The following is a 10,403-nucleotide window of genomic DNA, read 5'->3' on the forward strand; positions in this document are numbered from 1 at the left end:
CCAGGATATATGTAGCTTCCTTTTTCCCCCCCCCGATACTATAGCAGAGGGATGTAGATCGTGATCTACCGGTAGATCCCCAGCTGATTCTGGTAGATCACAGGATTCATATCGTGTACAAAAAGCTATGGGGGGGAAGCTAATAAATCCTCCCCAAAAAAGCTCAACAACTCTGGGCAATCCGCCCTCCCCACGCATGCTCCTCCCTCCAATGACAATGGGTAGATCACTGCCGGTTTTTTTTATACTGGGAGTATAGATCGGTGTCTCTTGGGAGTTGGATATGCCTGCAAGACTGCAGCAAGAATGCCGGTGCAAGTGTTTGGATCAATATGCCAGTTGGGTTTTAAAACTTGTTTATGTTTAAAATAAGGGTTTATTTGATACAATAAAATGAATTTTGAAAACAATCTTAGACAGAAATGACCTTGTTCTGATTTGAATAAAAAGAGAGGAAAAAGTGTTTTATATCAAACTTGCTAGTTTTATTTTTTCTAAGCAATATAAATAAAAGTATGCATTGTCGGTACGTATAAAAATTGAAAAACACTATTGAAAATCTGTAAGTTCAGTAGTTCTTTAATTACAAGGCTGAAATCAGCAAATATACATGCTTTCTCCAGTGATTACATGCATTTAACACACAATAAACTTGCAGCCTACATTAAATTTCTATTTCTAATTAGCAACTAGACATTATGAATTTATACAGATCACAGGATCTGCGAAAAGAAAATTTATAAGAGAATGCTTATTTACACATTTATGGAAAAAGCACCTCTTCTCTCGTGATTAATCACTGCTTAAATTCTCTCAATCTTGATTTACTCTACTTACTTGACAGTTTCCAAAATAAGTCTAACCTCTGATTTGGGAGTCTTTCCTTTAATGAATCGACTTCACTTCAGTCTCTTTCCACTTGCAATCAGAAATGATGAAATCCAAGTATTTTCCAACTTACTCCTCAGACTGCCTTGCCTTTACTTTCTTTTTCGCTGCAGCTGAGGCAACTTTGCTTCCCGAAGGCTTCTTTAATGTTGTAGCCCTCTTTTTTGAAGCAACCTTTTTTTCAGTTTTCTTTCTTTTTGATAGTTTCCTTCTGTTTTTAAAACGTATAAGATCTTCGCGTCCAATTTCTGCCATTTGCTCCTCCCATGATTTCATTTCATTTTCATAACGGATCTTATCATCCTCAGCAAGTTGCTGATATGTCTGGATATGCACAAAGAAATGGAATTCACATACTGAAAAGTTGTTTGTACTAAGATAATATACTACAGAAATGTCAGGAATTTACTTCCCACTACTAGAGAAATCTCTGAAACATTCAAGGACTAATATTTCATGTGAAAAGTATTTACACATGTTTGTTTTATGCAGCAAAACACAAGCTGGTTATTATGACCCCTTGTTTTTGCTATGACGCATAATCTTCCTTATGACAAGCACATGCATTTTAAGACACAGTTTCACGTATGGCTTAAAGTGATGCCAGGATCAAGCCCTGAAAGCATGATTACTCATACAGTTCCTTCAGGAACACAACCTGAGGCATTTAAACTTTTGGTGGCACAAAGTGCCAAATAGGTAACTGACATTCTGATTTGTATTTCAAATATTACAATTTGAATCAGAATTTGAAACAGTAATTCAGCCATATGTAAGTAAGTATTAAGATTTGGCTTAGATTTCTAAACATATCTACAGCTACACAAACATATTCATACACTGACTTGATTCAGACTTAACAAGTAACAATGATGTTGTCCTTCAATGTACTGGCTTACATTATTGAGTCATTATTGAGCCAGAGGAGTTTGAAAACTTTGCTTTTAATTTTAAAATGAACTGTTATCTGGACGCAAGTGGTTGGTCTCCACGGCCAGTTCTTACTATAGGTGAATGGCATGTATTGAATTATTTCACACCTGTACTGCACCTTGACTGTCACTACTAGAACACTTGGCTGCACATTTAAGCATGACAGATTCAAATTCCTAAATTTAAATGTCAATTTATTGGAATTCAAAGTCACTTTTATGACAATACCTTCTTTTGGGAACTGCTCATTTTTTGCCATTCTTCAAATAAATTTTTCATCTTTGCCTACAAGAGAAACGAAAACATACAATGATATTTGCTGAAGTTCTGTAGCAGAAATCTCCCTACACCCACCCACCTGCCATATATTTATAATGCAAGATATGCAAAATATGGGTGCTACATAAAGTCAGTCTTACTCAGAATAAACCAATCAAAATATATTATTAAACAATTTAAGTCAACTGAGAAAGACTTAACCCCCCCCCCTTTACAGCTGCACTTGTTTTATTTTTAAAATACCTGCAGGAGAGCTGGCCATGGATCTCCCATTGTCCCAACGAATTGGGCCCTTACTCATAGGCAACATTCAAAGTTTTCATATCCATTAGCTGCAACTATCAAGCTAGCTTGGAATTTCAGTATATGTAGCCTGATAATGCCAGATCTTTGACAAGCTGTTCAACAGCTATTGTATGGAAACTCTTGGTCAGGGACACTGCTATGAAAACCCGTGAGCCACTCAAAATACCGCAAAACTCCTACTGGATCTTCAACAGATTATGGCAGTAATGGGAAATAGCCTTTAAATCAGTTCTAATTTTCATTCTCAATACGAAAGACAGAATCTTCATCCTTGTAGCTGTTAAAATGAACAACCTCCCTTGGTTTACCTGAATTGAGATTCCTTTAGCTTCTTGAAAGTGTTCAGACATAAAAATGTTGAAGGCACTCCGAGGTCTTTTAGGTTTTCCAAGCATTGTTAGTTGCTAAAATGACAAAAGGATATCAGTGAGCAGTTCTCTCAGGTGTTATTAAGTTCAGCCATAGAAAATACCCACACACCCATTTATGTCTAGGATTCAGGGAATGGCAGACTTGGACATTCAATAGACCAAGACTTAGACTTGTACCCTATGGCGTGCTGCTCTGAAGGACCCTCTGACCTTTCAGGTGGAAGCTTTTTGAAGGAGGGGTGTAAGAGGCCACCAGACAGAAGTGGACGCCGAAAAGCCCCATGCATGCGAGAACACCAGACACATCTGAATCCTAGCCATACTAGACGTACCAATTTCCAAGACAGAACTGAAATCAGAGTTCTCCAAGTCACATTAAAAAGAATATCTTGTTAAAATCCAAAGATTCCTAATAAAACTGGTTTAAGTTAAAAAACCATTACCATTTCTGTGTATAGTGTTGCAGTGCTTTATGCTGAGTCCTGTAAAACCACAGTAGGGAAAGGGAAAGGCCAGCCACGCTGCTGACATGAAGACGATGACACAGAGATCTGTCAGGGATGCTTTAGCTGAGATTCCTGAATTACAGGGGGTTGGACTAGATGACCCTTGGGTCCCTTCCAACTCTTATCATTCTATGATTGAAGCACACAGCACCAATTCTGTGCCAACAGCACTGGTGGCTGTGTGTTTCCATGCCCAATTCAAACAGGTAGTTTTAATCTTTAAAGCCCTAAATCAGGGCCCCCCAAACCTTTTTGTCTCTTGAGCACGTTTGGATGCTGTAGGTACCACCTGCTCTGGTTGCTTTTCTACCCACTTCCCTGCTCCAGACAGGTGTGCACATGCAAAGGTGCTTTTTGTTTTTATTTTGCTTTTACAGCGGCTTTGGGTAAAATTCAGACCCAGCAGAACTAAAATAGATGTTATAGAATCTGCATGATTTTACAGAGATCCCCCTAAAGCCACAATCAAATCAAAGTTTAAATTGGTAGATGTACAGAGGGAAAAAAATCTGTTCCCTTAGAAGTGAAGCAAGTTCAAACACTTAGCTTTTATCCCAATGTTAGTTTTTATGCTTTAATACCATTTTATTATTTGTATTTGTACACCACTTGTTTACTTCCTGAATGTAGAGTGGTTTATATATTCTGGAATAAAAAAATAGAATAATTTAAAGCTTTTCCCTTTATACTATTCGTAAGTAGCAATCATAAAATATTAGGCACCAGTTGTAAGTATACAAAAGGAAAAAAGTTTTGTAACATCAAAAGACAAACCACCTTCAAGTGTAACTGGTGTGAGAGCATCATGTGTTTTGTACTGAAACCTTAATAAAATGTGGCAAGCGTTCTTCAGGTACTTGGACAATGGGATCATCATATTTCATGACCTATCCTGTTCCTGTGAATAATTTGTTTTAACTGTTTTTATTTCTGAATTTTAAAATGTAACCTGCCCTGGGACCTACTGGTGGAGGGTGGATAATAAAATTATAAAGATTATTTAGGTACTAACCCTCTTTTTTCTTGCTGCTCTTCTTTTTTCCACTCTCCTTCTCTTTTCCTCTTTCAAAGCTGCCTCCTGGGCAGGAGTTAGTTGTGCTTTGTATTTGATCATTTGTTCTTTGTAGATCTGTCTGTCAGTCTTGGCGGCTGCTTCATATGGCTAGAATATGAGCAAACACAATTTTACTAAAACTTGTGAAAAGCATATATATCTGTTTCAAATAACACAGAACCCTAGGCATTAAGGAGGTCTCTTCAAACCAAGGAAGCAATTTTATTAGTAAAATAGAATAACATTCTGTTCACATGAACACCAAAATCCATGCTTACTTGTTTGTCAGATGCTGGCAGCTCCCTCCAAGCATGTGCTATCTTTTTTGTGATGTCCACAACACTTACGTCTGCAGAGTAAAAAAAACAACTACAAGGATGAAGATCCTGTTAAATTTAGTGTCAAATTTGAAAAACAAATTTAAGGAATAAACAAACTCAAATTAACTTCATCACTGATATACAAGTTGGGTTTGACAGACGTATAGCCAAACTATTTGAAACAAAGCTAAAATTTGGTGTGCATTGTACTAAACACCATTGTTACTCAGAAGTCAAAACACAGAATTTATAAAAATATTTATATAATGCCTTAGAGTTCTCAAAAGTGTGGTTTACAATTATGAACATACATTTTAATACAACAGAAACAGAGCAATAAAAATAGTGAAAACAATACTTTAGAAGACAGTCTCAAAAAGGATTAATCAATCAAATACTATCAAAATCTTGGCAAAATAACATCATCTTGGCCACCTACCAAAGCCAGGGGCTGATGAAATCCCCCCCAGTAGATACCTTAATAACTGGGCTGTGACCAAAAAAGTCTCACTTCAGCTGAAGCTGGGCAAAAGCACTCTTAGCCACAGCAAGGCTACCTGGATATCCAGCAGCACCCCTAAACTGCTAACCTGGTCCTTTAGAAGGAGTGGAATCACACCTAGAACAGGCCATACTTCCACTCTCAATGTGTCTACATGCAACACGAAGTCTCATAATATCAGCAGCTAATCAACTCGTGCAAGTTCTCCATACTTCTGGATGCAAGTCTCTGGTTCCCTAAATATATATGTCCATTATATTGCTTATTCCCAGAACTGCTGCACAGTGACACCACTCTATTCCTTCAAACAATTCCTCAAAACCTGCCATTTCTGGGCTGTTTCACCCGAAACTGAAATGAAGCCTAAATAAGTGAGGCGTGTTATTTATTTGCTTGCATTCATTCTCTCCTCTTCTCTGCTGATTCACAGGGTAAAGTAAAATTTCAGAATTGTTTTTGAGTATATTACTCAGCAAAGTGATATACATACTGATTTTGTGGTATACTTATGATTACCTAGCCAAATTTAGGAACATACCATTTCCACTTGGCTCTTTCCTTCCAGCATTCTAAATACAGTACAACCTATCGGTTTTTGCAGAATGTGAGCTCACAGATTATCTAAATACAAGTGTACACAATGGCTATAAATGTAATGAAAAAAGAGGCTTTGGGGATTAATTTGCTGCACACAGAAAACCAACGATTCAAGCAAGTTAGGAGAATCCTGGCAAAAAAAATAAAAGGCCAGTCAGTCTTTTAACATATTTTACAAAACAACAAAAACTTTTATTACAGTGAAGTCTCATTCTTAGTGAATTCCTTACCTGGATTTTGTTTCTTATAAAAGGGTTGCTGTTCTTTATAAAAGCGAATGTATGCTGTCAGTGGCTGCTTTGGACGGTTATCTGAACTACTTTGTTTTGAAAACCATTTCTCTACTGAACAAGTTGCACTGCACCTTTAAAAAAGCAAAATTGATACCTATTAATAGAACAGAAGCTTCAGATAAAATCAGACATTACTCCAAGGAAAAAAGAATAGCCTGAAATCTAGTGGAAATGAATAATGCAGCTACATTCACAAATATAAAAAATAACAGCCTGATGTGGTATAGTGGTTAGAGTCTTGGACATGGGAGAGCAGGGTTTAAATGTCCACTTGGGTTGTTGTGATTAAATAAGGTTGAGGAGAACTATGTCACTTTGAATTCATTGGGAGAAAAAGATGGGATATAAATGCAATCAATCTATCTTCTACCCAATCCCACATTTAGCAGACTTCCAAGGGCACATTTTGAACTTGAACTTTTCCTAGACTCACCTAAGAATTGTATGACCAAGCCCAAATGGGTCAAGTGGACACAAACAGAAAAACCTGCCACAAAGTTACCTCTATGATTTTGGTTTGTACAGCAGACCAGCTAATGCTAGCTCTGCTTTCACCTCTATCCTCTGTAACAAATTGTCATAGGATCAAGCTCAGTTTAGAGATCAGATGCAATCACACACACTTAATTACCCCCCTACAAGTCCTATGCAACTACAGTTAGCTAATGATGATGTAAACTGCTTTGAGGTGTGTGTTTTTAAAGCAGTGTATAAATTTTATGAAATAAAATAATTTATTTTTGTTTGGATGCCATTAATTTCAGCAGACCAACAGCTTTGAAGGTGAACAAGAGAAATGTACAGTCTGGACCAGATAAAAAGGTACAGTGGTACCTCGGGTTACAGATGCTTCAGGTTACAGACTCTGTTAACCCAGAAATAGTACCTCGGGTTAAGAACTTTGCTTCAGGATGAGAACAGAAATCGTGCTCGAGCGGCGCGGCAGCAGCGGGAGGCCCCATTAGCTAAAGTGGTGCTTCAGGTTAAGAATAGTTTCAGGTTAAGAACGGACCTCCGGAACGAATTAAGTTCTTAACTTGAGGTACCACTGTATTAACTAAATATAAAACCCTATTACCATGCTCCCTTAATAAAAACCACAGCATTACTTTGTGTTGTTGAAGGCTTCTTTTTCTTAATAAAAGTTAGAACCAACTTACTCAGCTGAAGCATATTGGTGGAGAATTAAGCTAGAAGAAAATAGGTGAGAAATTTCAGCTGAAATGATGAGGAAAATATGGGTTTCACTTTGATTCCCCTCCAGTCAAGAACCAAGTCTCAAACAAAAATCCTTTCTAATCAAAAGATATAACCACAAGGTGGGCAGTAGCCAATTCTGGCTCATATTCTGAGCAGGGAAAATGAAATACATTTCTGCTCCATAGCACTCAGAAATTCAAGTCAATTTTCTAATAGGTAAGAGTCATCAAGCCTCTTGAGACTCTGACACTAAAGGCTGAAAACAAATTTATGTGCTGGTTGTGTGGGTTCTTCCCAAGGAGGATGCAATTATACTGAAGGCACGGGATATAGATTATATAAATAGATAAATATATGGATGGTGTGCCTGGGCATTAGCCAAGATTTATGTTGGGGGGCATGCATAATGTTGGGGAGGGGGAGCAGAACTGAGTTATCTGTGACACAATTGGTTATTTTTATTTACTTGATTGGGGGGGGGAGAGCAGCTGCCCCCCACTGGAAATGCCCACGATTGCGTGTATCAGGTCAGAGAACATGGAATGATTTTTGAAGATCTCATTCATATGCACGTCAAGTGCAAAGTTACTATCTCCCTGCCTGCCAACTTTCACCAGTGTTTCCAAGACAGGTACTAAGCCTGGTAAGAACACAACGGAGAGAAACAAAGGGTGGTTGAAACTTTTAAAAAATAATTATTTTATTGCACAAGAGCATGTAGACACCCAAAAAGAAAACCAGGTAGCCTAGACAAAGAAATACAGAGTTGCCGAATAAAACAGCAAACCAGCGTGCCCATGGTGATGATAACGCCAAGGATGCAGGTTCGATCCTTCCCCCCGCCCCCATACGGGGCAGCAGCATTGCTGGGGGCTGGTCTAGATGACCCTTTGGACCCCCTTCCATCTCTTGAGTTCTACGATTCACTGAATATCAGATTTTATTTTTAAGTATCCTAGCTCCACCTTGCAGAAAACTGGAAAACAGCTTCCCCTCCTTCCTATTTCAACTCCTACCCCTGGAAACATCCAGAGGGAGACTTGAGTCTCCAGACACCCCGAGATCAAACCTTGAGATCTGGCAACGGCATGAGGAGGAGCAGCAGCAGCGAAGGACACAGAGCTCCCTTTACCTCACAGGTCAGCGGGCACCGGGTAGGACCGAAAATGGCTTTTTCTTTCATCGAGAAAAGCGAGTGGGGAGATGCCAGGAGAGGATGCCGCCCCGCCGCGGCAGTGTTACCTGAGGAAATAACGTGGTCCAGAGACAGACGACGACCACACGCGGGACAGCAGCGCCGCCGCCATAGTAGCGCCGACTCCGCTCGACTCGCCTCAGCCCTCGAGCCTCAGAACCATCGCGCGCCACTGGCGCGGGGCATTGTGGGCAAGCCGATGAAACGACCCCACGCTCTGCTTATCTGCAATCCGCGCAGTCGCAGCCGGGAGGGGGGAGGGGCGGGGACTGGGGGGAGAATGACAGGCACCTGCGAGTGCGTGCGCTCGCGAACCTCGAGCAGGAGGGGGTGCGACACAACTATGCAAGACCTCACTTCCGGTTCTCTTTCGGCGCGCCACCATATGCGGGGACGAGAGCATAGGGTATAAATATATAAACATAGGGATGGTGTGCTTGGGCAGAGCCAGGATTCATGTTAGTGTGGGGCAGGCATTATGTTGGGGTGGGGGAGCAGAACAGAGTTATCTGCGACGCAACTGGTTAGTTAGTCAGGGCTTGGAACCTTTGTTCCGCTCAGTTCAGGAACCGCGGGTGTTTTAATTCTCTCGTTACGCCGCTTCTCTTGGGGAAGCGGCAGACGCGGGCTCGGATGCTTTTCTGCGCGTGCGCGTCCATCCCGTCGGCGGGGAGGAATGTTTTGAGGAGCGGAGGGGAGGGCGGGAAATCCGGGTGGGAAGGTAGTTTTTGATTGGAGCGTGGCCGGTGGGCGGAGCCAGCGTGCCCTTCGCTGGCTGTGAGGAAAAGGCGGGTTTAGTTGCGCGCCTTTCGCTAGTTGCGAAGGGAGGAGGGTTTGGTTCGTGGAGTCAGATGAGAGGTCGGAGCGCTTCTCATTCCTCGCTGCTAATAGGAGGAGAAGGGGAGAAATAAAGGCAATATTGGATCAATATGGATTCGCGGCAGGGAGAGCAAAAAAGGAGGGAAATCCTGCTTATCTGCAGTAATATAACGGTGATGCTCAAGGATGGTGTCTGGGCGCTGCAGGTTGCAGCTCTGGGCACGTTAATAGCTGCGTCAGGAGAAAACTAAGCACCCTCTCAGCTCGCTCTCTTCCGGGAAAAATATATATTGCCCATTGCCATTTGTAAACCCGGACACCCCCTTCTCTCGCAGCCCAAGCTCCCCATCCCTGCTCTAAAGTAACTGACAGCAACCTCGTGCCTTTCCTGACCCCATTCCTCACCCAGCCTGGCTATTCTCTTAAGGTAGGAGAACCTGGGCAGCCAGTACAAAGCAAAGCCGGACAAATGGATGATGTCCCAGGAAGTTTGCTTTTGCAAATTATTAATTATTATTATTAATTGACCCATCACCTCCTGGCAAATAGAAGGGGAAGAAATGGAGGCAGTGAGAGATTTTACTTTCTTGGGCTCCATGATCACTGCAGATGGTGACAGCAGTCACGGAATTAAAAGATGCCTGCTGCTTGGGAGGAAAGCAGTGACAAACCTAGACAGCATCATAAAAAGCAGAGACATCACCTTGCCAACAAAGGTATAGTTAAAGCTATGGTTTTCCCAGTAGTGATGTATGGAAGCAAGAGCTGGACCTTAAAGAAGGCTGATCACCGAAGAATTGATGCTTTTGAATTATGGTGCTGGAGGAGACTCTTGAGAGTCCCATGGACTGCAAGAAGATCAAACCTATCCATTCTTAAGGAAATCAGTCCTGAGTGCTCATTGGAAGGAGAGATTGTGAAGCTGAGGCTCCAATACTTTGGCCACCTCATGAGAAGAGAAGACTCCCTGGAAAAGACCCTGATGTTGGGAAAGATGGAGGGCACAAGGAGAAGGGGACGACAGAGGACGAGATGGTTGGATAGTGTTCTCGAAGCTACCAGCATGAGTTTGACCAAACTGCGGGAGGCAGTGGAAGACAGGAGTGCCTGGTGTGCTCTGGTCCATGGGGTCACGAAGAG

At 41.3% G+C, this 10,403-nt stretch overlaps 1 protein-coding gene across 2 annotated transcripts; it reads right to left on the minus strand.

Moving 5' to 3' along the window:
* Positions 1-463: 463 nt before the first annotated feature.
* TFAM (transcription factor A, mitochondrial) lies at positions 464-8,655 on the minus strand. Of its 2 annotated transcripts, XM_053388583.1 has the most exons (7): positions 8,492-8,649; positions 5,987-6,120; positions 4,616-4,686; positions 4,296-4,445; positions 2,715-2,810; positions 2,050-2,106; positions 464-1,212 (listed from the first exon to the last, which is right to left on the minus strand). In XM_053388583.1, the coding sequence occupies exons 1-7, from the start codon at positions 8,554-8,556 to the stop codon at positions 958-960; spliced, it is 828 nt and encodes a 275-aa protein (XP_053244558.1). In that variant the 5' UTR covers positions 8,557-8,649; the 3' UTR covers positions 464-957. The 2 variants fall into 2 exon arrangements, with proteins under 2 accessions (XP_053244558.1, XP_053244559.1); XM_053388584.1 differs by lacking the exon at positions 2,715-2,810 and having other exon boundaries at positions 8,492-8,655.
* Positions 8,656-10,403: the final 1,748 nt, after the last annotated feature.

This window comes from Podarcis raffonei, chromosome 5, assembly GCF_027172205.1.
Source record: "Podarcis raffonei isolate rPodRaf1 chromosome 5, rPodRaf1.pri, whole genome shotgun sequence".
Lineage (NCBI taxonomy): Eukaryota > Metazoa > Chordata > Lepidosauria > Squamata > Lacertidae > Podarcis > Podarcis raffonei.